The sequence below is a fragment of the Scheffersomyces xylosifermentans genome (assembly GCF_036884685.1).
Source record: "Scheffersomyces xylosifermentans strain CBS 12540 chromosome Unknown RJT20scaffold_5, whole genome shotgun sequence".
Taxonomy (NCBI): Eukaryota; Fungi; Ascomycota; class Pichiomycetes; order Serinales; family Debaryomycetaceae; genus Scheffersomyces; species Scheffersomyces xylosifermentans.
In genome coordinates, this window is record NW_027042943.1 from 1,509,189 (window position 1) to 1,536,721 (window position 27,533).

At 40.2% G+C, this 27,533-nt stretch overlaps 9 protein-coding genes across 9 annotated transcripts; 6 read left to right on the forward strand and 3 right to left on the reverse strand. All coding sequences in view use genetic code 12, as the record gives it.

Annotated features, from left to right (window-relative positions):
- Nucleotides 1-124: 124 nt before the first annotated feature.
- Nucleotides 125-778, reverse strand: PRE3 (proteasome core particle subunit beta 1; the record flags this gene model as incomplete). Its single annotated transcript, XM_064918436.1, has 1 exon — nucleotides 125-778. The coding sequence occupies one exon, from the start codon at nucleotides 776-778 to the stop codon at nucleotides 125-127; it is 654 nt and encodes a 217-aa protein (XP_064773938.1).
- Nucleotides 779-2,372: 1,594 nt separating this feature from the next.
- RJT20DRAFT_51123 (uncharacterized protein) lies at nucleotides 2,373-3,909 on the forward strand. Its single transcript, XM_064920439.1, has one exon. It carries the CDS (start codon nucleotides 2,611-2,613, stop codon nucleotides 3,502-3,504), a length of 894 nt encoding a protein of 297 aa, XP_064773939.1. The 5' UTR covers nucleotides 2,373-2,610; the 3' UTR covers nucleotides 3,505-3,909.
- Nucleotide 3,910: 1 nt separating this feature from the next.
- Nucleotides 3,911-4,488, forward strand: RJT20DRAFT_51185 (uncharacterized protein). The gene has a single exon (XM_064920441.1). It carries the CDS (start codon nucleotides 3,972-3,974, stop codon nucleotides 4,317-4,319), a length of 348 nt encoding a protein of 115 aa, XP_064773940.1. The 5' UTR covers nucleotides 3,911-3,971; the 3' UTR covers nucleotides 4,320-4,488.
- OST1 (dolichyl-diphosphooligosaccharide--protein glycotransferase subunit) lies at nucleotides 4,461-6,383 on the reverse strand. Its single transcript, XM_064920440.1, has one exon. It carries the CDS (start codon nucleotides 6,049-6,051, stop codon nucleotides 4,603-4,605), a length of 1,449 nt encoding a protein of 482 aa, XP_064773941.1. The 5' UTR covers nucleotides 6,052-6,383; the 3' UTR covers nucleotides 4,461-4,602.
- Nucleotides 6,384-8,441: 2,058 nt separating this feature from the next.
- Nucleotides 8,442-11,504, forward strand: DNM1 (dynamin-related GTPase). Its single transcript, XM_064917447.1, has one exon. It carries the CDS (start codon nucleotides 8,854-8,856, stop codon nucleotides 11,335-11,337), a length of 2,484 nt encoding a protein of 827 aa, XP_064773942.1. The 5' UTR covers nucleotides 8,442-8,853; the 3' UTR covers nucleotides 11,338-11,504.
- An 18-nt stretch (nucleotides 11,505-11,522) lies between these two features.
- Nucleotides 11,523-14,431, reverse strand: RJT20DRAFT_129237 (uncharacterized protein). Its single transcript, XM_064917448.1, has one exon. It carries the CDS (start codon nucleotides 14,179-14,181, stop codon nucleotides 11,572-11,574), a length of 2,610 nt encoding a protein of 869 aa, XP_064773943.1. The 5' UTR covers nucleotides 14,182-14,431; the 3' UTR covers nucleotides 11,523-11,571.
- Nucleotides 14,432-15,530: 1,099 nt separating this feature from the next.
- RJT20DRAFT_3526 (pleiotropic drug resistance family ABC transporter) lies at nucleotides 15,531-19,979 on the forward strand (the record flags this gene model as incomplete). The annotated part of the gene is made up of 1 exon (XM_064919806.1): nucleotides 15,531-19,979. One exon carries the CDS (start codon nucleotides 15,531-15,533, stop codon nucleotides 19,977-19,979), a length of 4,449 nt encoding a protein of 1,482 aa, XP_064773944.1.
- Nucleotides 19,980-22,183: 2,204 nt separating this feature from the next.
- Nucleotides 22,184-23,701, forward strand: MNT2 (alpha-1,2-mannosyltransferase KRE2). Its single transcript, XM_064917449.1, has one exon. It carries the CDS (start codon nucleotides 22,279-22,281, stop codon nucleotides 23,572-23,574), a length of 1,296 nt encoding a protein of 431 aa, XP_064773945.1. The 5' UTR covers nucleotides 22,184-22,278; the 3' UTR covers nucleotides 23,575-23,701.
- Nucleotides 23,702-25,456: 1,755 nt separating this feature from the next.
- MNT1 (alpha-1,2-mannosyltransferase KTR1) lies at nucleotides 25,457-27,093 on the forward strand. Its single transcript, XM_064917450.1, has one exon. It carries the CDS (start codon nucleotides 25,552-25,554, stop codon nucleotides 26,779-26,781), a length of 1,230 nt encoding a protein of 409 aa, XP_064773946.1. The 5' UTR covers nucleotides 25,457-25,551; the 3' UTR covers nucleotides 26,782-27,093.
- Nucleotides 27,094-27,533: the final 440 nt, after the last annotated feature.

Genomic DNA, 27,533 nt, shown 5'->3' on the forward strand with positions numbered 1-27,533 from the left:
AAAGCCATCTATTCAAAGTCTACAACACTGAATGCAACTACAATTAGTGTTTGTGTGGATTTATTACGTTTGAAGTATGAATCTAGCTGGGCGGCTTGAAGGTCTATCTATGCTTCATTTTGGCTTACTTCTGGTAATCCTCAGGGTAGAAAACCTTTCTTTCAACACCCTTTTCAGTCAAAATGACCATTCTTATAAGACCACCAGAAGAACCATCCCATTTAATAGCTTCTGACAAGGCAGTTTTGATGAAAGCGACACATTCGTCCTGTTCCATTTCTTGTTTGAAGTTTTCGTTACACCAACCGTAAATGAAAGTAGAACCAGAACCCGCAATGGCATAATCCTGTTTATGTATAGAACCACCAATTGGAATCAGGTACACACTACCCTTGTTCTTTGAATCGTAACCAGCGCAAATGATACCAGCGGACAAGTTGTCCTTGTTATTGTAGCATATTTCCTGGAACACATTGGCTGCTACTTCTGTGGTTGGCTTCTCGTCAAATGGCAATTGAGAAGCGTATATTTGTAAGTAGTATTTCACCATATCAGCCACGGCTTGGGTGTCTGCAGCTGAACCAGAACGACAACAATATATAGTATCGTGGATCTGGGTTAATTTGTCAGTCACTCTGTTGGCGATGTACGATCCAGTTGTAGTACGTGAGTCGGCTCCTAATATGACACCATCTTTGAATTTCACTGCCATGATCGATGTACCCAAGTTGACCTCACCCTTCTTCAAGTGGTTGATGTCTACTGAAATTCCGTTCATTTTGTATTTTGATATTGTTACTCAGACTCTGCCTATGGAAATCGATACAGATTTTGATGCTTTGCAATGTTTTCCTGTGTTGGAAACAATGATACCAGTAATTATTTGCCTACGAACACTAAAGGTATTGCACTGAGACTGTAATCCAATTGGTTATCTTGATTATCTTTTGTCTTAAATTTTGGTAGATCGATCAAATCAAGATTGCACTATTAGCGAAAGTTGCTCTAGATTGAATATTCTCTACTCAATTGAATAACAGTGACAGTAACTCACGAGTCTACTGTTCTTCTTTCACTTTACTGTTCACTGAGAAATCGCCACTACAATTCGATTCTGTTTTTGTGCGACAGGGACGGAGAGAATCACGTGACAACAGATGAACAGAACCAATTCCATATATGTATTAACAGAAGGTAAGGAGAGACTGGTAATTTCTGAAGAGATCAGAGAACAATTAATGTATACATAGATGAGCCAAAATGAAAGTGCTCTTCAAACAGCTTGTACCCCTTGTAAAAGTTGAACATGCCATTTCATGAGGTCGGAAGTTATATGGCTGTGAAACCAGTTGTTTTATTATGCAGGTACCTCATTCACTCATTCACTGAATATCATAGGAATTCAGTATCTTCCAGAGAGTATGCTCCAGAGTTGGCACCAGAAAGTATGTACTAGGGCTAAGTTACTTTGTAGGGCGAAAGCAAATGAACGGATCAACAAGAGTTAGATTCTCAGCCTTGTACATCAGCGGAAATACAGTTGATAGCATTTCAATCTACAAATCACGTGATATAACTTAATTTAATATTGCGGCATGGATTTGTTGTTGTAATTATTTCTAAAAACAAACGTAGATAATATACAATTCCTGGTGCAAGACGACTTTTTAGTCGTGAAGGATGTCGTAAGGGATCTACAACCAGGATAGCCCCAGATGGGACGCCTGCCATAGATTCTAAAGTTGACTAAATACCGGAGTTAGTGTCTAAGTTAAACTGGGGGTCCTATGCTATTTCTCTATGTCTAAAAAAAGTAATTATATCGTTGTAGAAGAATATAATTGATATATAAACACATCATATGTCATATTCCACATTATATGTCATAAACCACTTCATATGTCATAAAGACATCAACTGTCATAACCCACATCATATGTCACAAACACATCATATGTACATATATAATATACAAAACCATTGTTGCCTACAATTGTGGATTATATATTTTCAACAGCCTCTATTTAATAAACTACGTACACACATTCACACCTCCATACATCCACACACACACACACACACACACACACACAAACACGGACACACAAACACGCGAACACGCACCACAAGCTAACTGACACATTCTATCCCATCTTCATCACATACAAAACAAGTAACCAAGAAATAAACAAACAGGCGAAACAACCCCCAAAGTACAAACTCTAACCTAACCGGAACCCTGTTTCATCTCTTCCAATCATGACATCACCTCCCAATACAACCTCTCACCTCAAACCTTGAAAATAGACCCCCTCTCCTCTATACAATACATTGATCCACCATCCTCTAACAAAACCTCCTTCTCTCACTAATCTTGTCCTTTCTCGGTATAAAGCCACGTGACTGCCCGCCCAATATCCCTACCAACAATGACAAGATACGAGACGCAGATTTAGTACTTATTAGCAGCATTCTGGAGCTTAACAAAGGGCTTTTGATTATTGTTGATCCCTTAGTGTTGATCAGCTCTAAAACTGGGAAGAACCTCGATTTATTAGTAGTCACTTTAAAAGTACTTGATTTCTGCTTAGACACCAGAAGATTGGAACCATGTTACATTTTAGACTTGTTTTCGCATACAGTGTGGTTGTGGCCCTTTTCTTGTCACTCAGGGCCCTGGCTGTTGTCATCCCTCTGGCAGGCCAAGCCAAGGACCAACTTACGGAACAAGAGCTCTCCTACTTGGAGAATGACCCTACCATCACCCACAAAATCACGTTCCTGATAACGCTGAAGGTTACAGACCAAGAGACCAAACAAGACACATTCAAGTCCATTGGTGACTTGACTCTTGGTATGTTTGGTATTACGGTACCCAAAACAGTGCTGAACTTTGTCCATTTATCTAACATGACTTATGGATATGGATACAAAAATGCCGTTTTTCATAGAATCATTAATAACTTCATGATCCAAGGTGGTGATTTCCAAAATGCTGTAGGAACAGGAGGTCACAGCATTTACAACGACAAGGGTAAGTTCAAGGACGAGAACTTTGAAATCGGCCACAACAAAATGGGCCGTCTTTCTATGGCCAACTCCGGTCCAGACACCAATGGTGCACAATTCTTTATCACAAATACTCCAGATTGTTCATTCTTAGATGGAAAACACGTTGTATTTGGTCAACTAATTGGCGGATTCGACACTCTTGCTGCCATCAGTGCAGTTCCAACCGATAAAAAGAATAGCCGTCCAATTGATGATATCTTTATCAGCCAGATTAAGATTGAAGTCTTGAACTTGTCAAAGAGGCCTTCCAGACCCAAAATTCAAAACGCTGCTTCTGATCCAAACGTTGCTTACGACGATATTGCAGACTCAACTCCTAATTACATCTACTTGTTTATTGTGATCTTTATTGTTGGTGTGATTTTTGTACACAAGCAATGGTCTTACAAAAAGCAATACATAACCGACATCAAGGATTCCGAATTTTTCTAGATATCAGCTGTATAGAAACGTGAATAGTTCCGGTTACTCCTTCTTCGTAGACAATTGTAGGGAAATCCCAAGAAAACATCTCTTGCTACACTTCCGTTCAACTACATTCAACTATAAATCTATAAATTCTACATATTTCTTCAAGAACCTTGCCACGGCTTACCATCAAATATAGCAAATTATACAACACCAAACTTTTAACCTGTAATGTAATAACGCCGTATAACCATCACACAGCCTCCACCAGCCTCCATTATCGCCATATTTCCCCTTCGTCAAGTTGGCATATTTTTCTCGATGTCTCAAATCTGAAAAATGACACGAAAAATGACAATTCATCTATGAGAAGGCATCTGAAAAATATATAGCATTTAGATTAAATTAATACCTTTTCTTTACTTATTAGAATTGAAATATTTGTTATTGCTTCCCATTTACATATCTCTAGCTTCTACTGGGTATATAAAATGTCCCGAAACTTAGAATATCCCATTGTTCTTGTCAAAAACTTGCCATATAATACTTCTTCCGCAGCATTATATGACCTTTTTGGCAAATACGGTAGTATTAACCAATTAAGATTACCAGATGACACTTCGTCACAATCCAAATTGAACCTTGGAAGTTGCTTTATAATATATAATAACTTGGCGAATGCACAGCGAGCTGCTAGTGAATTGAACGGAGTGAACTTTTCTGGTCGTTATTTGGTGGCTTCTTTATTTCAGGTCGATAAGTCCAATTTGACGTCTGAGGATATGATTGTACGAAAGGAACAACTCACGAAATTGAAGCAAATGTACGGGATCGAGTAAAAATCGATATGTATTCAAGAGGGATTTCTTCCTTCTTTATCGTTCTGAAGATAGAGAGAAATGAAACATTACAAATTCCAAAGCCAACTTTAGGCACTTCTGCTGGTAGAATGTAATATATGGACAGAATACGGCCTCGAACGCCTCGCCAGATGCCTTCATGCGACTCCTCGCTACTGTGGAAGATCCAACTTATGGGAATTCTATACCTACTGCTCTAATTGTTATGCCTACGGTCATTTTAGAATGCTCGTCATTTTGTTGCTAATCTATACAGAAGCATCTATGTGCTCTTCTTGGTTTCAATCGAAAGGTCGACTAATCCCAATAAGTAGTAACTAATCAATCCGATGAACACGAATCCAGAGATCTTGAATACCTTCAACAAATAGCTGGCATGCGAGTATTTATATCTCAACAAGATATCTAATCTGTGAATGTCATCGAAGAGGTTCTTGAAGTGAATAGTAACCTTAACATGTCCCCTGGAAACATCCAAGTACGAAAACTCATTTTCTAAAGTGATTGATTCAAACTCAATAGGAGACGAAACGTTAACGAACTCGGCGCTCTCTGGTAAGTAGAAAGTCAAATAAGTGTTGTTGTAGGTAACATCTCTTACAGAATTTAATATAGGGACCTTAATTATGTACTCATCATCAGTATTGTGAATCTTGTGCACAAAGTCGGACAACTTATTGTTCCATCCAAGAGTGAAGTTGTAATTCCATCCTCCGAAAAGTGGGAATCTAGGTTGCAAAAGCAAATGATCACTTACCAAACTGTGGGTATCAACGACTCCGACAAGATCAGTGAAGTAGTAGTCGGCAAAATCGTTACCAAAGGTAGGGATTTCAATGTGACTTAAAGCCCAGTGGTTTCTGGTTGTACCGAAACGACCCTTTAACCACTCCACTCTGGAAAAGCCAGTAGTCAATTCGGCGGCCTTGTTGGACAATTCGTAGTACTCTTCAATAGATAATTGATTGACTTCAGAAGCTGGAATCCAAATAGATCTGTTCAAGTTTTGAACATAACCCAAAGGACGATTATGTTCATACAACAAACCCATTGGAACTACAGTGAACTCTTCGAGGACATCTGCAATAGGGCCGTATTTCAATGTCTTTTCTTCAACTCTAGGTCTGACATCTGGAACATTTTGAGTAACGGTGGAGTTTCCGTTAATAGCAAGAGACATTTCTTGACCCTTCAGGATTCCGGTAAAACTCAAGGAATAATCGGTAGTTGGGTATGGAGAGTAGGCAAACTTGTTCAATTTGAACAAGATAGTCTGAGTGTCTCCCATTTCGAGCTTAGCTGGCAATGGTTGTAAAGTGTTGATATACACATAGCTGACCTTGAATTCAAAGCTCGATTTTGGAGCAATCGGGACTGGCAAGACAATTCTGTAAACCTCATTTTGAATGATTTCCTCGAACTCTATTTCGATGTTGGAAGGGTTGACTAAGGTGATAGACATCACGGAAATTTCAGAAATGCTTCCGAAACCGTCGTTAACGGTGAAGAAGTACTCATTTTGGGGCTTGTCATTGATGTTCTTGGCCTCAATTAAGTTATTTTCTTTGACGTACGACTTCTGGAGATCGATGGTACGTGAATAGTGGGTGTTCTCCCAACGCAGATCGGACGACAAGTAGTCGACCAACGTCGACGTGGTAAAGGAAGCAAAGATGGCCACGGCCACAATGACGCTTCTCCAATGTTGCATGCTTGCTATGATCTTGAGATTTATTGTCAATGCCGAGGTGAACGAAGAAGAGAATATTAGACGCTGGAGAAACTATAGCTATACCGTGTCTGAAAAATTGAACAACGAATATGTAGTCACGTGAGCCGGTCTGTCCAGAGTTGGTGGTTAGTGAGGGTTTTTGAGTGTTGTGATTTTAGTGAGAAATGCGCGTTTAGGAGTGAGAGTGTAGGGAGGTGGTTTGTCTCCGTTAGTGACAGTGACGGAGGAGTGAGTGAGTTCCGTTGGTGGTAGGGTGAGAGTGTGTGTGAGAAAATGAGAATGAGAATGAGACGAGATGAGAAAAGCTAGTGAGGTTTGAGAGAGTGTGAGCATTGAGAATGACAAAGTATAGTTAGGTACGAGATTGTAATTCTGGTAGAGGGTACTTAGATGGTGCTATGGAAGAGTAAGTTGTATGGAAGAGTGAGTTGAGCGTAGTATGCCACAAGCGAGGATATAAGGAGAATGATATAATAAGTTACTAGTAGCTAGTATCTGTGTGCTTCAACAGCTTTTACAATTGCAAGGTTAAATTTCGATAATTCGTAGAGAAACTCTGGAAAAAGAATTGGAATACCATGTTCATATTAGCTATGGTATATGACCGATACTTAGTAGAAAAAATTCGTATAATAACTGTAATACGAATGCCTTGGTCATATTAGATATGATATGAATACCAAGGTCATTAGCTATGATATGAATACGAAGGTCATATTAGCTATGATATATGACCAGCACATATTCTCTTTAGCGGACCAAGGACTTTCCTTTAATGCGACGCCATCGTGTCGTGCGGTGCGAAGACGTCACTAAAAAATTGTGTCATTTTGAATGCAAAATGCATAGTGACGGCTAAAGACGGTTCCACGAAAAGAAGTGATAAATTTAAGGAATGATGAATAGTGAATTGCGGTGTCTTATCTGACTTGAAATCTCGGAAAATTTTCAATACCTGGAGGTACCACGGCATTTTCGTGCATTGCTTTGTTACTGACCAAACCATTGTACTTGGGAGCTCCTCATAATACAAGTTGTAAACATCGTGGCGATCCGGCCTGTAGCACGCACGATGTTGCCGTCCACTAAAACCTCGCAAATAGTTTTGTAACAAAACGGATCGCAAATTATTGAGGAGAATTAATAGTAGATTAAACCGTATTTGGAAAATAGAAACAATTACGGGGAATACTGAATGATTAATTTTAGTATCGAGAAAAGGTATTTCTTGTGCTTTTTATTTTTATTTAAATACGGCTTAATCCATTTGCCACCATTGGCAATTCAATAAACGCTTTCATTTGGCTTTCTTTTTCACACTTAAAAAACATTCTCTATTGCTTGATTAACTACTATTTAGTTTAGCAGCAGATCATAAAATCCCGCTGTTCATTCAATTGAAGTACCCTTAACTCAACTCCAGTCGACCAAGAAGATTGACTGTTCTCTTTCACGTCTAAGTTGGTTGCTAAATTTCAGTCGCTGCAGAATTCCTCGCAGAAAGTGAAAAATTTAACATTTCTCGCTAGAAGGAGTTAAACAGCGAGATCTTGCAACAATTTCCCATTCCCGTATTACAGTATAAGCCACTCCTAAACGTGGGTTGTTAATACTACAAATTTCTACGGGTTATAAAGGAGAAGCTTTAGATAAGTTGCCCGCATTAACGTCCAATTCACATCATTACTGCATTTTGTCGGAATCCAACTGCCTTCAGAATCATTAAATCCTACTCCTAAAACCTAAATCCTAAATCTGGAGCTAAATCAATAATCCTGCACATAGTTAGTTGCCATACGTACGACAATTTAAGGGGGAACGCTATATACATGCCCTAAAATAAGAGAGCCTACCACGATATAGAACCGTACCTATATCGTATATAACATTTGATAAAGAAAGAGGAAAAGCGATACTTCCTTATACAGCGATCTAGAGGTACATTAAACAGTAGAATTTACCACGCTGCGTAGATTTTGCTACCCATTACACAACGCATTACACAACGAATTGCAGTCTCTGTAAATAAAACTACTCCACCCCTTGAAGTTTTCTGGAAGACAAGTGAAAAATCCAGAACATACATAAATCACTTCCAGGCATACATACTCTCGCATACAATCCACTTGCGAATAACTACTCACTCAAAAGCATCAAAAATACACCGTCTGCAGAACAAACCGTCAGCAAACCAAACCAAGCAGTACTGTAATAGTCTCACATCCAGAACTTTGAGTGGTGCAGAACACACAGTGAGTTCACACACATACGAAAGAATACAAACGAGAAACAATCAAATCGACTCCCTCACAATTCAAACCCTCACAAATCAATCCCATACAAAACTCTCACTCACTCACTCACTCACAAATCAATCATTCCCCATACAAAACACACCAGTTCTCTCAATTCCTCTACACAGAACAACTAAAAATCATCACAAACAAACACCTCCCTCGCCACCTGCACACAAATCCTGCCTTTTTTCCGTTGTTTTGGCGTTGTTTTTCATGGCAATTCATTTGTTGCTGTAAAAAAAAAACGGTACCGACTCTTTAGCGGCTAAAGTGAACATTCAACCTGGTTGCTTTCTAGTGTTCTCAATCGTCGTCCAAGCACTAGTTGCCATCTCTGAGTGTATCTGCCTTCCTCCAGAAAACTCCCCGGCGCCCTCTATCCGTGCAGAAACCCTGGAATCTCACCTCTATTCATCACTCTGTGTCCCACTAAAAACAATATCTTCCCCAGTGGTCCCTTGCTGTTCGTAAAAAACTCCCAGAAATGTCGCTCCAGGACCTTATTCCGGTCGTCAACAAGCTCCAGGACATCGTTACCACCACCCAACTTGAAGATCTCGATCTTCCGCTCCTTGCCGTGGTCGGATCACAGTCCTGTGGCAAATCGTCAGTGCTAGAGAACATAGTGGGCAAGGACTTCTTGCCTAGAGGCACCGGTATCGTCACAAGAAGACCTCTAGTTTTACAATTGATCAACATCAGCGAAGATGATGCGTTGGCCCAGAGCCCTCGTTCCGAGAGCTCCAATTTCAACGATGACTCGTCCTCTGACGAGATCAACCTTGAAGATCATTTGAGAAGACGTGCCCAAATGAACGGTAATGGAACCACGAAAGTCCACTCACCAGCTGAATGGGGTGAATTCCTCCATATTCCCAACAAGCGTTTCTACTCATTCCAGGATATCAGAGCCGAAATCGAAAACGAAACCCACCGTATCGCTGGTGTAAATAAGGGCATTAGTAGACTCCCTATCAACTTGAAGATCTATTCGTCGCGTGTGTTAAACTTGACTTTGGTCGATCTTCCCGGATTAACAAAGATCCCAATTGGAGACCAGCCAACTGACATCGAGAGACAGACTCGTAACTTAATTTTGGAGTACATCTCCAAGCCTAACTGTATTATTTTGGCCGTATCTCCAGCCAATGTAGATTTGGTGAACTCCGAATCACTCAAATTGGCCAGGCAAGTCGATCCAACTGGTAAAAGAACTGTTGGAGTATTGACCAAGCTTGATTTGATGGATCAAGGTACCAATGCCATGGATATCTTAAAGGGTAACGTTTATCCATTGAAATTAGGATTCATTGGTATTGTTAACAGATCCCAGCAAGACATTTCTGACAACAAGTCTTTGGATGATTCATTGTTTTCAGAGGCTCAGTTCTTCCAGAATCACCCAGCCTATAAATCGATTTCCAATAAGTGTGGAACGAAGTACTTGGCCCAAACTTTGAATCGCATTTTGATGAACCATATAAGGGATAGACTTCCAGATATCAAGGCTAAACTTAACACCCTTATGGGCCAAGCTGAGCAGGAATTGGCTAGCTACGGGTCCATTCCATCTAACTTGACTGATTCAAAAGAAGCCAGAGGAGGCATGGTTTTGACTTTGATGACAAAATTTGCAAACAGTTTCGTGCATTCCGTGGAAGGTACCTCTCTTGGCGAGACTTCCACTAAGGAATTATGTGGAGGTGCCAGAATCTATTATATCTATAACGAAGTCTATGGCGCTCAACTAGCAGCTATAAACCCCACTCACAATTTATCTATTCATGATATTCGCACAGCAATCCGTAACTCCACTGGACCAAGACCAGCATTGTTTGTGCCCGAGTTAGCTTTCGACTTACTCGTGAAGCCCCAAATTAAGCTTTTAGAGGAACCTTCTAAGAGATGTGTGGAATTGGTTTACGAAGAACTTATGAAAATTGTACATAACGTGTGCTCTATAAACGTTGGGCCAGAGTTGAACAGATATCCCCGCTTGCAAAGTAAATTGATTGAGGTCGTTAGTGATCTCTTGAGAGAGAGACTTGGTCCAACAATCAAATACGTCGAGTCTTTAATTGAGATTCATAGAGCGTACATCAACACCAACCATCCTAACTTTGTTGGAGCTGCAAAAGCTATGAGCATTGTTGTTGAAGAACGTCACAAACAGAAAGAAAATGAGCTGCGCAGCAAGTTACGCTTAGCCAGCGAGCGCATTTTAAATAAGAAGTACAGAGACTCTATCGAAGAAGAAGATGAGGATAGCGATGAAAAGAATCCTGATGAAGACATTAATTCTGTTGATGACGAAATTAAGCCATTAAAACATAAGAGAAGTGGCTCAACCAGAACTTACTCTGTCAAAGCGGAATCTACGCCTAACTTGGCCGGCAGCCAACACGGTCATTACCAACATGATTCATATTTGAATTACTTCTTCGGTAAGGATCCAATAATCCACCAACAGCATTTACAAACCCAGGCCCAATTGAACCCCACACCTTTCAAATTCCCGCACCAGCAAGATGCTACATTGCAATTTAACAGCAACTTCATTAACAACGGCATCATAAACGCATCTCAGCCCAACTTGGATCACTTTAAGAGTATGAGCCTTTCAGACTCGCAACAGGATGATTCAATGTCTTTTGAAAGTGATGAGACTATTAATGAATTAAGTGAACGTGAGCAATTAGAGTGTGAATTAATCAGACGCTTGATCATTTCTTATTTCAGTATTGTTCGTGAGATGATCCAGGATCAAGTTCCAAAGTCAATTATGTGCTTATTGGTGGACTACATCAAGCAACACATTCAAAACCGCTTGGTTGTCAAGTTGTACAACGAATCTTTGTTTGATGAGTTGTTGCAAGAGGATGAAGGCATCCAGGCAGAGCGTGACAAGTGTTTGGAGTCATTAAAAACTTATAGAGAGGCATCAAGAATTATAAGTGACGTGGTGTAGGTATCACCAAATTAGTTTTAGGTAATGGGTACAATTGGTCCCATTCGATTTGGGATTTTCAGCTACAATCGAGTCCGTCGTAGTCCTTCACCTATTTCTTTCATATACATAGTGAGTTTCTCAAGGGTAATATTCAGTAGAAGAAATGTACATAGATGCAATACATGAAATATATCTTCAATAAAATTCGTATAATTATATTACATTCTATGCTATTTATGACTATGATGGCATTCAATAACCCTCGCTTTTTATGAATTCTCTCCTATGTAATTTTAAATCAATTCCACTAATCTTCTTTGCAAAGGAAATGCTGTATTTCGTGATTTCGTCATACCGTAACGAGAGTTTGTTTCCCATGTGTCGGCTTATATTTTCTGATCGGTAACCATTAGAGCCATTTGAATTCAATAGATCGTAAATGAATTCCTTATCCTGTATGTCCAAAAGAACTTGCTGTAATCCCTTAAAAATAGCTAACGTTAAGCAAATGAGTTTGATGGAACCTCTTGTTGACAAGTCTTCATCAATGACCAGATGGACAGAGCTTGACAAGTTAAGCGCCTCACTTATATTTGCTTCAGAATCATTGGAAGAGCCGCCCACATTTAGATCATCCACCAATAAACTATCAAATAGCTTGAACCACGTTTCCAATTTGAGAAACTTCAAGTCTATAAACAAAGTCAACCACCAGTTTAAGCTGATTAACTCCGTTTCAACTTCTAACTTGGCAAAATGGTGATGTAGGTCTGGTAGAAACTTTTTTAGGTAGACTCTATTAAGAACCATCTGGTCTGTCCTAATACTCAACAAACTGTTGAAGAACACCTGGGGCTTGTTATTAGGGCCTCTGTACTTTGGAAGGATTTCTTCGATGAGGCCGATAAATATCCAGAAGATGTCCACTTCACTAAATGTCTCAGCTGTTTCGTTGTCTTTATTCTCATCTCTGCTGGCAATCAAGAGCAAATTGCCTACAATCTTGTTCATACCCTGGAGATATCCGATATCAGGGCGGTATGCAATGAAGGCATATAATATTCTCTGCAATTTGTAGAAATTAGGGCCAGGCTTCAAATCAATTAAATTATTAAAGTAGTAATTTCTTGGAAGTGTTCGATGAAGGTCCAACTTGATTTGCTTTATATTGCTTTGAATAATTGCTTTACGCATTCTCACTTCAGGAGAAGGATCTGTTGCGGCTTCGATAGCATCTTCATCTTCGTATTGTTTGACTTCACTCAATAGTTCCTGATAAACTCCATTCACCATCAAGTTTTTGGCTCCTGATAGCTCCAACCACAAACTATATCTGTATTTTGACGAAATACCAAATTTGTCAATTAACTTCACTAGTTGGCTATAGTGATGGCTGTAAGGGCCCGCTGGAGTTGTTCTAATTTTCCCAATGGCTGTATCATTTAGAAAATTTCCATTCATTCTGCTGTCCAATTTGATGATATTCAAGCCCCTTATTCCGAACATCTCGCTGCCTTCATCATGGTCGGTATTCATGTACTTATAAAAGTCTCTAGAAATCTCTTTCATAAGCGTGTCCCATTGCTTTTCTATCTGTTGATTTGTGGAGTCGTGTATCTTGGAAATTTCCTTCAATTGGTCGATTGTTTGAAGAATGTCTCTATTACCAATTAATATTGCTTGTGATTCATCTATTGAGTTGGTTGCAGTACTGGCAGCTCTTGTCTCGGTTGTCGGAGGTGGCGGAGATTTTGCTCTTAAAACATTTTCTATGTCATTGAAGAAACCATATTTATCTATATTCACCTCTTCCCTGCTTGTATCAGCCTCTGACTCGTCCAAGTCCGTCTCATTGGAACTTGTGGAGAACCCCATTTTGATGCTGTCCAATTCAACTGGTGCGGGTAATTTAGTTGCCGATATATTTGGTTTACTACTTGTGTTATTGTCATTTTTCATAAACGAAAGATTGAATGATTTGGAATATGGTCGATTATTGATAGTGGTGTTTTGGGTCTGCGTTGTAGGAGGTAATGTCAAATCTTCACTTGAATTGAACCAATTTCTGAGCCAGCTCTTTGGTTTAGGAAATTGACCATAGAAGGGGTTTTCTGATTCATTGCTGGCTTGAGCCTGAACATGATTACTTTCTTTCTTCCTGTGTTTTTCTGGAGAAGTTTCGTGTTCCTTTCTTTTTGTAGTGTCCATTTCATTGTGGATCGCAGTGCCAATCAAACCCTTTAAGATTTCATCGACATGGCGATCTTGTTCGTTTGCATATTCAATGTCATTGTTGGAGTGATTAGCTCCATTGCTGTTATGATTCTCATTCATTTCTTTAAGCTTTTGGTCTATTTCAAGAGTGGATAAGTTACCGTACTCATTGCATAGCTTCACTAGTTGTTGTTCTCGAATGAAGTTTTCCTGGCGTAGAAGAATTAACTCCGACTCTTTTTGTGCCAAATCAACCGACAATTGTTTTATCAATAGTATAGGATCATTGCTATACTTAACATTAATTATTCGATTTATCTGGCCCGATTTCAATTGATGCAAATTTCCTCCCAATGAATTGATTACAGATATAGGCGACGAGGAAGCAGTATTGCGGTTCGAATGGTGCCCATGAACAGGACTCTCCGGAGACTGCTGTAAGAGTGGTATAGATCCTAAATTAGCCTCCGCTGGTGTATAAGCTGTGTCGATTTGCGAAGATCCTGGGGTAATGGTAGTATCATTCACATTTACTTCATACGCTTCTTGTAATCCAAATAAATTAGACTTCTGTTCCGGTTGTAATAGAAGCAGAGAACTGACCGAGGAAGCTTCCACAGGAAACAAACTCGTTCTTTTCCTCGCCATTGGAGTATCCGGCTCAAGAAGAATATTTTACCAACGACTGCAATTCTGGATTTTTATGGTCAATTCATTTATAATATGGTAAATAGACTGTTATTGTAGTTCCATATTGGGTATTATCTGCAGTACAATCTACTTCAAATGACAGGGTGCAAAATCGAACCGAGAGGAATGCTTGCTATGGTCGATTTAGAGAACTAAACTCAAAGGATAATGAGCTCTTACAAAACACGTTGGGTGATAAGGGTAGGGTAGCCGTCCAGAAGCCTGCATTGCTAAAAAAAATGTTAAATCTCTTTGTAAAGCGTGTCATCTTTATGCAAGGACAATGCTAATCTTCTCTGTATTGTTAAAATTGACAAGTGTACCATCCCGAAGGACAGTACGAACAAAATTGATTTTCTAGTTGTTAATACTTGAGGACGAAATTTTATATGCAGTGCGATTTTACAAAACTCCGTGCATCAAGCAAAAAAAGAAAAACAAGCAAAATGGAGCGAATTGCTATCACAATGGACAGTTGCTGCAAAATACAAGAGATGGTTCTGGATGCCAATTCCTCGGATGTTTCATGTGTCAATGTTCTTACATAGCAGCGTATTTTGAAATATTCTTTGACGATCACGGTACTGTCAAGATCATGACCGCTAATTCAAACTATGACACCACACGTACTATATCATGACTACCGAAGATTTCCTCATAGTTAAAAAATGTGAGTGGGCCGATGCTCACACTTTAAATTGGTGCGGAAAGAGTTTACTTCCTCGGCACAACTCAACGGTACCTAAGATTCAAGTAACGAGCTGTAAGTTTGGCAACATGTCAGTCTTGTTTCGGCACGTTAAGTTGCGGATCATCTGGCATAGTAGCTTGATGTTTACTTCGTCCATGGGTTGGACAACCTGAAAAACAGCTTATAGTCAAGGAATTGAAATACATGTTTGGATGGTAAAGGAGGCAATGTATGAGTCGGTAACTCATGAGAGTTCCCAAGGCTTCACAACAACAACACCATTATCATTCTTATATTGGCTGAAAGGAAACCTAGATGATTTAGGGCCGTAAGGCTTGCCGTGCCGTAGGTTATTGTAGCTTTTGCATATCTTCAAATGATCAATTATTTTTTTATGCGTGTAGCAAAAATATCGGTAGTTTGAAGTAAGAGCAGCAGTCGGTCTTCCAATTATGGGGAATGGTATAAATACTACGCAAGTAGCCTTTCTTGAGTTGAGATTCGTAAATTCAATTACATATAGCTATAGATGCTACTAAATTCAAAGAATATCTCTATTTAACAATTGTTGCAAAATTGCAAAATAGTATACAATACTGATTTTTCAGCATAAAGTATGGACCCTCAACCAAGACAGGACGCAGAGGATAAAGGTGTCCACCAATACCAAGGTTTTGATAGTCATGTCGACGAACAAATAAAAGACTTGGCTAGGAGCATCAGTAGATCATCTTATACAGACAAAGCTAATGATGACGCAGATTCAAGCTATAATCTCACGCTTGCTAGAACGTTGACTCATGCTTCTCAGATTCCAGGTCAAGTCCCAATGTTAGAGAATGAATCTGATTTTGTTGACCCCAGACTCAATCCCTATTCAGACGACTTTGATTCAAAATTCTGGATCAAGAACATGAAAAAGATCATTTTATCTGACCCAGACTACTATAAACCGGCATCACTAGGAGTGGCATTTAAGAATTTGAGGTGCTACGGTCGTGCTTCAGATGCTGACTATCAAACCAACGTCGAAAACATTCTATACAAATATGCCTACAGATATATCAAATCCCTCTTAGGCAATTTCATTCCCGAAATTGGAGGAAACGACAGCTTTGATATTTTAAAACCTATGGAAGGATTAGTAAAACCTGGAGAATTGACTGTTGTTCTTGGTAGACCAGGAGCGGGCTGTTCCACATTTTTGAAAACACTTGCTTGTCAGACTTATGGATTTCACGTGGATAAAGAATCGATAATAAACTACGATGGATTAACTCCACATGATATTAAGAATCATTTCCGAGGCGACGTAGTATACTGTGCTGAAACTGAAAATCATTTTGCGCACTTGACTGTTGGAGATACCCTAGAATTTGCAGCCATGCTAAGAACACCTCAAAACAGGCCATTGGGAGTTTCACGTAAGCTATACGCCAAACACATGACCGATGTGGTTATGGCAACTTATGGATTGTCTCACACCAAGAGTACCAAAGTTGGAAATGAATTTGTAAGAGGCGTTTCGGGAGGAGAGAGAAAGAGGGTCTCTATTGCTGAGGTGACTCTTAGCCAAGCTTCTATTCAATGTTGGGATAATTCTACCAGAGGTCTTGATTCGGCAACAGCATTAGAATTTATGAGGGCCTTGAAAACTTCTGCTGAGATAGCCAAATCTACTCCTCTTGTTGCCATTTATCAATGCTCTCAAGATACATATGACTTGTTTGATAAAGTCATATTGTTATACGAAGGTTATCAAATATTTTTCGGAAGCGCAAAGGAAGCCAAGCAGTATTTCCTTGATATGGGATACCATTGTCCTAGAAGGCAGACAACAGCCGACTTTTTGACTTCGATTTCAAATCCATCTGAAAGGCAAGTTGAGTATGGTTTTGAAGAAAAAGTTCCAAAGACTCCTGAAGAATTTTACAAGTATTGGCAGCAATCACCTCAAAGAACGAAGTTATTGGAAGAAATCGACAAGTATATGGAGCAAAACTCTAATGGTAACAGCAAAAACAGATTTCATGAATCCCATGTTGCAAAGCAGTCCAAACATATACCTGCTGCTTCTCCATTCACTGTGTCGTTCTTGATGCAAATAAGATATGTTATGCACAGAAACATATTGAGAACCAAGGGAGATCCATCAATTGCTATTTTTCAAGTATCTGGTAACGTTTTGATGTCACTCATTATTTCATCAATTTTTTACAATTTATCCAGTGACACGAATTCCTTTTATTATAGAACATCAGCTTTGTTCTTTGCTATATTGTTCAATGCCTTTTCTTCTATTTTAGAAATTTTTTCTCTTTATGAGGCTAGATCTATTGTTGAAAAGCACAAGAAATACGCCTTGTATCATCCAGCAGCAGATGCTCTTGCATCTATTATCACTGAAATGGCACCCAAAATATGCACTGCCATCGGTTTTAATTTGATCTACTACTTTATGATCAACTTCAGGCGTAACGCTGGTAATTTCTTCTTCTTTCTTTTGGTCAACTTTTCAGCAACTATTTCAATGTCTCATCTATTCAGAACAATAGGTGCTGCCACTAAATCGTTATCACAAGCAATGACTCCTGCTTCAATTTTATTATTAGCTTTGACTATTTTTACTGGTTTCATCATCCCTACACCAGCAATGCTTGGTTGGTGTAGATGGATCAATTACATCAATCCAATTGCATACGCATTCGAAGCTTTAGTAGCAAACGAATTTCATAACAGGCAGTTCGAATGCTCTCAATTTGTACCCTTTGGAAAGGGTTATCCCACTGAAGGTTATAATATCCTATGTAATGCAATTGGGGCAACACCAGGTCTGAGATACGTCGATGGAGATCGTTACATCAATATTGCTTTTGAATATTATGCGTCTCATAAATGGAGAAACTGGGGTATTATTGTTGGATTCATTTTCTTCCTCCTATTTACCTACGTCATCATATGCGAGTTCAATCAAGGTGCAATGCAGAAAGGAGAGATTCTTCTATTTCAAGAAGCTGCCTTGAGGAAAAGAAGGAAGCTTAAGAGAGATATTGAAAGTGGAAAACTTGAAAAGATCCAGCCTGGTGATGAGAAAGAAGACTCTGGCTTACAAGGAAGTACATTGGCACATAACGACGAGAACAACATCTTCCATTGGAGAAATTTGACTTATGAGGTTAAAATCAAAAGCGAGACTCGTTTGATTTTGAATAAAGTCGATGGGTGGGTCAAACCAGGACAAGTCACAGCCTTAATGGGAGCTTCTGGTGCTGGTAAAACGACCTTGTTAAATGCGCTTTCAGATAGATTAACTTCCGGTGTTATTACTGATGGTGTGAGAATGGTTAACGGTAGACCATTGGATGCATCATTTCAAAGATCGATTGGATATGTTCAGCAGCAAGATTTACATCTTCAAACCTCTACCGTTAGAGAAGCTTTAAAATTCTCTGCATATTTAAGGCAACCTAAAGGAGTTCCAAAGAAGGAAAGAGATGAATACGTGGAATACATAATCTCCTTATTGGAAATGCAAGCATATGCAGATGCGGTTGTCGGTGTTGCAGGCGAGGGTCTCAATGTTGAGCAAAGAAAGAGATTGTCTATTGGCGTTGAATTAGTAGCAAAACCCAAATTATTGTTGTTCTTAGACGAACCAACATCAGGTTTGGACTCGCAAACTGCGTGGTCCATATGCAAATTGATAAGAAAGCTAGCAGACAACGGACAAGCTGTTTTATGTACTATTCACCAGCCCTCTGCTATTTTAATGAAAGAGTTTGACCGCTTATTATTTCTTCAGAGAGGAGGAGAAACGGTATACTTCGGTGATTTGGGAACACATTTTCAGACATTGATCAACTATTTTGAGAAGAATGGTGCTCCTAGTTGTCCACCAGATGCGAACCCAGTAGAGTGGATGTTGGAAGTTATAGGTGCAGCACCAGGGTCCCATGCTAGCCAAGATTATTTCCAGGTATGGAGAAACTCAGAGGAGTACAAACAGATTGAAAAAGATCTTGATAACATGGAAGAAGAGTTAGTAAAAATACCAGTTGATGAGAGTCCTGACAAATTTGATACTTTTGCAACTCCTTTCATTAAGCAGTACTTGCTTGTAACTCAAAGAGTGTTTGAACAGTATTGGAGAACCCCGAGCTACACATATTCAAAGATCACTCTTGGGGTTGCCTCAGCTCTTTTCAATGGTTTTGCCTTCTTTAAGGCGAATAATTCAATTCAAGGATTGCAGAACCAGATGTTTTCCGTCTTCATGTTCTTGATGGTTTTCATGATATTGGTTCATCAGTATTTGCCACATTTTAAATCTCAGAGAGATTTGTATGAAGTTAGAGAAAGACCTTCTAGAACATTCAGCTGGCTTGCATTTATCACAGCCCAAATCACAGCTGAGATTCCTTGGAATATCTTCATCGGAACATTAGCATTCCTCTGTTGGTATTATCCTATAGGATTTTTCCATAACGCTGCCCTAACTGGTACAGCCGAAGAACGTGGGGCTTTTATGTGGTTCACAATTGTCATGTTTTACGTTTATACGTCAACAATGGGACAATGGTGTATCTCTTTCATGGAAGTTACTGACAACGCTGCTAACTTGAATATTATTTTATTCACTATCTGTCTTGCCTTTTGCGGTGTCTTAGTTAGCAAGGACGAGTTACCAGGTTTTTGGATTTTCATGTACAGATGCAATCCTTATACGTATTTGGTATCAGTTATGCTTTCAGTCGGCTTATATAATACACCGGTGAAATGCGCTGAAGCCGAGATTTTACGTTTTCTTCCACCAGCGAATATGACTTGTGCAGAATATATGAAGGGATATATGAACGTTGCAGGGGGCTACTTAGTTGAAGCCGGCGAGGGATGTGGTTTCTGCAGTATGGCTAACTCAAATGTATTCTTGAAGAAGGTTGGTGCTGACTATACCCGGAGAGGAAGAGATATCGGAATTTTCATTGCATTTATATGCGTCAACATCTTGGGTACACTTCTTTTCTACTACATTGCTAGAGTTCCTAGGACAAGTAGACAAAAATAGAGACGTCCTAGAACACCGTTTGTATATATTTTTAGCTAGTTTATGTTTGTATTTCATGAACCAATCTACTATCACTTTACGATATGTACCTCCTATAATTTTGCAGCCACCACTTCTCGCTACCAATCATTAAGTTTCATCATTCCTGTAGCCAAACCAATTTTTGCAGGATTATAGTTTTCTTAGTATTTGAGCACAAATTGCAAAATAACGTACAAAGGACGTTTGTCTTGATTTTTGATTTCAAGAGTCGAGACGAGTCTATTTCCAATCCATGAACTGGCTGCAGCTTGTCCAAGAATTTTGACCGAAGCGTAACTTAGATACCGCTAAAATTGGAATATCTTCATTTCGGCTCCGCTTCCTGCCTACCTCTTCCACTATCTATCATACCGCAGCAAATACCTGTATCTATTCCTTCAGATAGGGCTTCCATGCGAAGATGAACCTTAAAATGGCGCCAAGACTTTTAGTGTGCTTAAGAAGTAGAAATGAACTGACTTCCCTCAGATTCAATTACGAAGCGAGATGTCCTATAAATTACGGGAAGGCTAAGCATTGTGAAGGAAGTAGTAGCCACCGCTGAAATATACTTTAATCTTCGAGAGCATACAAGGTATGAATGATTTCTTTTGACTTGGTGCGGGGCGCAAGAAAAAGAACACACCACTAGTTTACGGTTTACAGGATGTATTTTCATCAGTCACAGTATTTGTGTCACCTGGTTGGGGCTATGATATTGGCAGAATCGGTGTTGAGTGAAAGAAGCAATAAGTGATTTGTAATCAGAATAGAGGCTATAAAGTCGAAAGGATATCCAGTATAATCAAACGGCGAGTTCAAGCACGAACTATTGAAGTTTCCAAAGTCACATCATATAAACCTCTACTAATGAGATCAAGTTCAACTTACAAAAATACTAGCAGGCACGGAATTACCCCTGGATCAAGATATGGGCCTTTAGCTCGCCATCCGGGTTCTAACGACGCACCTACAAAAATTGGCTTGGTATGGTTACTAGTGATAGGAACTTTATTCGCCCACAGTTAAAACAACTTTTTAAATTAGGGCAAATTCACATCTTACTGTGAATTGACCAAACCCTTCAGCATACATAGAAGTTAATTATAGATACATTTGAATACACAATTTAGAAAACTTCGAGACGCAGAGTAATCCGGGTGCTGCAGGTGCATTGGTGATCTGCTGGCACTCTTGGGAAACATTTAGTACTGTGGTTCTTTTCACAGGAGACTCGAGAGAACAAATATCGAAATCATCAGGTGTTCTCCATGGCTTTTTTCATAGATGTCAGAGGTGTCCTGCTCTCCTTGTTGAAAGCATTGCTTTTCACCAATGCCCCGTCTCACCCATACCACAGCCTAACTGTTCCCGCAGCCAGTACTTCACATGCGAAATTATGCTCTGATAAATTACCACTCTATGACATCATATTCTCTTCTTGCGCCGGGATCTCGTCACTATATGTGCACTGCTTACGGCCGCTCCCCACCTGTAGCTAAGGTGCACAGAAATACTCTTGCACTGAGAATCTTTCGTAGAAGTATTGGCCATCGCATTTGTGATGGCTGGCACACTTGGTATAATTACCCTCGTTATCGGGATGGCTGCTGCATCCATGCCGCAGAATCATCGAAACCCTCTCGAACTGGAATTCACGGACACTCTGAAGACGATGGAGTCACAGAGAAGTGGTATTTCAAAAGATTAAACCAACTCATATTCTCTTTCTTTTCTTTTTTCTTGCTTTCACTACACTTCCGTAGAATACTGGTAGCGAGAGTTCAGTCCCCCAGCAGATAGTTTGGTTCTGTTTCTGTGGGCATTTTTATTGTGTTGTACTATAGCATACCTACACACCTATCATTTTCCAGCGCTCTCCATTCAATACTGCTACAGGCTCCTTGGAAGGGCACTTGAAAGAGACAACAGCACCACTCCAGTTCACCCCACTTTTTCGGATTTTCCATCTTTGTTGGAGAAACAATCTTCGATCTCATCGTCTGACCATCCACACTACTCTTCCATTTCTAGTGTCATTTCTCCATCCCTCCAGCAAGACCAAACCTGGCAATTCGTTGGAAAATAATATTTATTCCAGATTGTCTTATTATTTATAAGTTCCAAAAATATCTGAGGCTGACAATATAAGGACACTTCATCGTAGAACCAGTGTCAAGTTCTTTTTTTTGAATCGAGTTTTCATAGAAGCTTGAGTTTTCATAGCTGATACCACACCGGGAATCAGTGTAAGTAAGTAGGCACCAACTTTTTAGCAATGAAGAGAATTCCAGTGCCCAGATATGTCCTAGTGGTGATTGCACTCCTAGTGATGTACTCTTTGACATATTTCATAACGCCGCAAGTTGTTTACATCGACACTCAGTCCAACGAGGTCATCAGCAAGGACAGCTTACCACCTACAAAACAGGGACCTACGCCACAGGTTCCTGATACTGGTGCCGCCGCTGCTGTTGTCGGGGCTAATGATGCCAAGAACGATGTTCAGCCCGAAGTACAGATCGAAGTATCTAAAGAAGATCCAAGTAAACCAAAGGGACCAATAAAGCAATTTGCAGAACCGGATCCCCCATTCACCGACAAGGTGAAGGCCACATTTGTTACCTTGGCCCGTAATAAGGAGTTGTACGACTTAATTAAAGCCATCCGTGGTGTTGAGGACAGATTCAACCGTAAATTCCACTATGATTGGGTCTTCCTCAACGATGAGCCATTTACTCAAGAGTTCAAGGATTTGACTTCTGCCATTGTTAGTGGTAAGAGTAAGTACGGAACCATTCCTAAGGAGCATTGGTCTTATCCAGATTGGATCGACAAAGAGAAAGCTGCGGAATCCCGTCGTAAAATGAAAGAGGAAAAGATCATTTACGGAGACCTGGAGAGTTACCGTCATATGTGCCGTTTCGAAAGTGGATTCTTCTGGCAAAACGAATTATTAGATGAATATGATTGGTACTGGAGAGTGGAACCAGGTATTCAGATCCATTGTGACTTGGATTATGATTTATTCAGATATATGCAAGACAATGACAAGGTGTATGGATTTACAATCTCTATCCACGAGTTCCGTAAAACAATTCCTACCTTGTGGGATCACACAAAGGAATTCTTGAAATTACACCCAGAGCATGTCGCCAAAAACAATTTCATGGACTTCATTTCCAATGATAATGGTGAAACCTACAACTTGTGTCACTTCTGGTCCAACTTTGAAGTTGCAAGTTTGAACTTCTGGAGGTCCAAAGCATACAGAGATTACTTCGAGTACTTGGATAAGACAGGAGGATTCTTTTATGAAAGATGGGGAGATGCACCAATCCATTCTATTGCTGCATCCCTCTTCTTACCAAAGGACAAGATTCACTATTTTGAGGACGTTGGCTACAACCACGGAGTTTATACTCAGTGTCCATTGAACGATAAGTTCAGATACGAACATAGATGTGCTTGTAAACCAGACAGTGACTTCACCTTCAGAGGATACAGTTGTGGTAAGAGATACTACGACATGATGGGATTGACTAGACCGGTAGAATGGTCCAAGTTCCAGTGAAATTCTGGAACAGCACTCATCTCATTCATGTAAATAAGTCGCGTGCAACACTACCCTGGCAGAGTTGTTATAGAAAGAGTAGATGTTTATTTGCCTTACGTGTAAGATATAGAATAAAAAGTAATATGTTTAACCCAAAATTAGTCGTACGTTATCGCTACTCATTCTGAGAGCATAAAATCTGCAAAATCTTAAACGTTATTTGTAACATATTTCCTGATTGGACCAGTTACATCATAGCCGTTGCATCTAACGACACTGGGCTGATATAAAGTCGCATCAGATCTGATTGTGATGCAATTAGAACCGGAGTTTAATCCCATCTACGTACGTCGTTAACTATCGTACTTTCGGGGTATTTCTCAATCTGAGCAATAATAACCTTAGTCGATCTTACGCTATCACCATTCTACTATTCGCAACTCGCCTAGATCTACATGCAACAACCCCAGTACGGTTGCGGCTTTTGGATTTTCAACCGTTATCCACCGGACGGAATGTTAGGCCATATGTACATTATTTGAACACGGTGGTCCTGGCGTAAGGTGCCGTTCGTTCGCTTTTGAAAGGGTTCTGAGCGTAGCAGAGCTGCTGTCAAGCCACGTATGGAACAAATTCGAATTTTTTGCTTGCAAAATTTTGCAAACCCTGTGTAATGTATGTGGCTCTACGGTGATTCTATGGTGATTCTACGATTTAGTAAATTTATTCTACGACTACAATGTTTCAGTCTAATCTGACTAAACTTAATCCCCGCTGGCTGTCTCCGATTCAAACTCTAATTTCCCATGTTAGCCATGAGATGCCACTAAAAGGGGAAGAAATTGCATAAAGTAGCACAGATCTGTCACCCACAAAATTCACCCTGATATCCATTGCAATCGCTTGTTTACATGTCCGCTCAGTGGTGTCGCTGTCACCACTTCTACGGAATCCGCATGTCGTTATTGTTCCCTAACCGTATATCTTGAAATGATCTTTATATCATAGTTATCTAATTCTATTGTTGAGACGTACTAGTACAGGGTCTCCTCAAAAAATATGGTGTGCGAACGATATATCCGGCATTACAGAATAATACGACCCCGAAAAGGGCAAGCTGGCCGTTTTCGGCCAGTGAGGTAGTCCTTCCAGCGTCACAAGAGAACAACAGAAATGCAACGAAAATTTGATTTTCCGGCGTGGAATAAATGTCCAGGGTTAGTCACCTCAAGTGACCAAGTGGTCCTGCTTCGTCGCCCATAATCCACCTCTATTCACTCCCCCATCAGCCCTAGTCTTGTAATTCTTTGCTGATAGGCAGCAGATTAAATAATATTGTAAAATTTCTGCGCCTGGAAAATCTGAAGACAGGTCTTAACTACAGTGTGTGCAAGAACCTGCAGCGGCTGTGTGCAGGCAATCTCCTGAGGGCGTCCAGTTAAGACAATGCATCGCGTCTACGTGTTCAAAACGAGTATCCGACAAGAAAGGTGGGTGAGGTGGGTGCAAGAAAGAAGAAGATCGAAAGGCCACAAAAGCCTTATTCTTTGGAGTCTTTTTCAATTGCGCCTAAAAAAGAACAAAACAAGGGAAGCACAGATAATCCATTGTGGACAATCCAATTTCCATATTCATCATCATACCTAATACCTAATACTGAATACAATTCTCTTCCCTTCCCCCAGCTGTCGCTTTCTTATTCTCCAGCTTCTCTCCGCTCTTATTCCCATACAAAGGGAACATTCAATACAGACATCTGCTCTCCTGCAGGCACCACCTCCAGAATGCTACACTTCCAAGAATTGGCACCCCTTCTAGTCGCACCCTCCATATCTAGGACTTCTGCCAACGACAAATTTCACGTTACCTATTATATATATACAAGGATTCATCATTGAGATTTTCGGAAGCATAAGTTTGCACTCTTTTGCTCTTTCTTGTCTTTGACACACCATAGTCTAACCCAATCTCGTGCCCCCTTTCGTGCAATTCATCATGGCCTCGTCCAGATCCAACGCACGTCTCGTGAGATTCGCTATCTTCGCGCTAGTCTTGATTGGCTGTGGGTACATCCTCACCAGAGGATCGCTGTACAACTTGGCAGCACCAGCAGGCCAGTCTCTGAGCGGACTGACTCCTTTGGCCGGAACTCCTCAAACAGAGCAATCTCCTGGACAAAAAGGTCCAGTCCCCAAACAATTTGAAAAGGGCTCCTCCAAGCAAGGAAAGCCAGTTTACAACAAGGATGAGAAGATCAAGGCTACTTTCGTGACCTTGGCCCGTAACTCGGACTTGTTCCAGCTTTTGGACTCCATCAGACAGGTGGAAGACAGATTCAACCGCAAGTACAACTACGATTGGGTCTTCTTGAACGACAAGCCATTCGATGACAACTTTATTGAGACCACCAGTGCTGCTGTCTCTGGTAAGACTAAGTACGGTTTGATTCCAACTGACCAATGGTCATATCCTCCATGGATTGACCAAGAGAAGGCTGCTTTGGCTAGAGAAAAGATGAGAGAAAAGAAGGTCATTTACGGTGGTTCTGAGCCATACAGACACATGTGTCGTTACGAATCCGGTTTCTTCTGGAGACACGAACTTATGGCTGAGTACGAATACTACTGGAGAGTCGAACCTGACATCAAGATCTACTGTGACATTGATTACGATATCTTTAAGTGGATGAAGGACAATGGTAAGGATTACTCTTTCACCATCTCCTTGCCAGAATACAAGGAAACTATTCCAACCCTTTGGGATACTACTAAGCAGTACATTGAAGCTCACCCAGAAGCTGTTGCTGACAACAATCTTTTAGAATGGATTTCCGACGATGGTGGAAAGACTTACAACGGTTGTCATTTCTGGTCTAACTTTGAGATTGCTAACTTGAACTTCTGGAGAGGTGATGCTTACAGACAATACTTCGAGCACTTGGACAAGGCCGGTGGATTCTTCTACGAAAGATGGGGTGATGCTCCAGTTCACTCCATTGCTGCTGCTTTGTTCTTGCCAAGAGAGAAGATCCACTTCTTTGAAGATGTTGGATACTTCCACGTTCCTTTCCACAACTGTCCAGTTGACAAGGATGTCAGATTCGAAAGAAACTGTGCTTGTAACCCAGACAAGGATTTCACTTGGAGAGGATACTCTTGTACTACCAAGTACTACACCATCAACAACTTGAAGAGACCTAAGGGATGGGAGAAATACACTCAATAAGCGTAGTAACGCGTTTATGTGCTGCACTGTTGTAATTAGCTAATTGATAATCAGAGAAGCATTCGTGACAGGCCTCACGCGACACAATTTCGACATCCCGTGGGTTAATAGACTTCAGCTGCAGGTTATATCACGATGACTTCCTTGATGGTATCTGTGTCTTGATTAAGCTTTCGTCAAGCTACGGGATTTGGCTATGTGCATCATGTGGGAAACTGACACTTGTTATTATAGTTTGTATTACAGTTCGTATTATATCCTTATTACATATAGCATTCCTAAATATTCTATACGTGTGTTCTAATCTAGATAACTTATATATGAATATCTGCCAGTAAAGGTTGTTGCAGTAGAAGCCTTCTTATGCTGATCATCTTCGCTGGAGTATCGGAGCTTTGATGTAGACCTCTCCATTTCCTGATCGACGTAAGCGAAGAACTGTTAAGTGGAGCCATTTCAAAAATATTGCGTTAGCGAATTACATAGAGGATCTTCACCGTACTATTCAATGTTAAACCAAAATCACATCATAACCTCGTTATATACTTCCGTTGTGTCAAAGGTGTTGTTATTTCTATGTTCCACCCATGGTATGAAACACGAATTATAGTTGCAAAATTGTAACGGCGGCATAGATCTTTTTGTTTATCGAGTCCATGCATACTTAGTGAATCTTTAGCAACAGTTACAGCTATTCCTGGATAATTTCGACATTTCTCTTCCACAAAGACTAGTGTTATTGGCACGGGCTC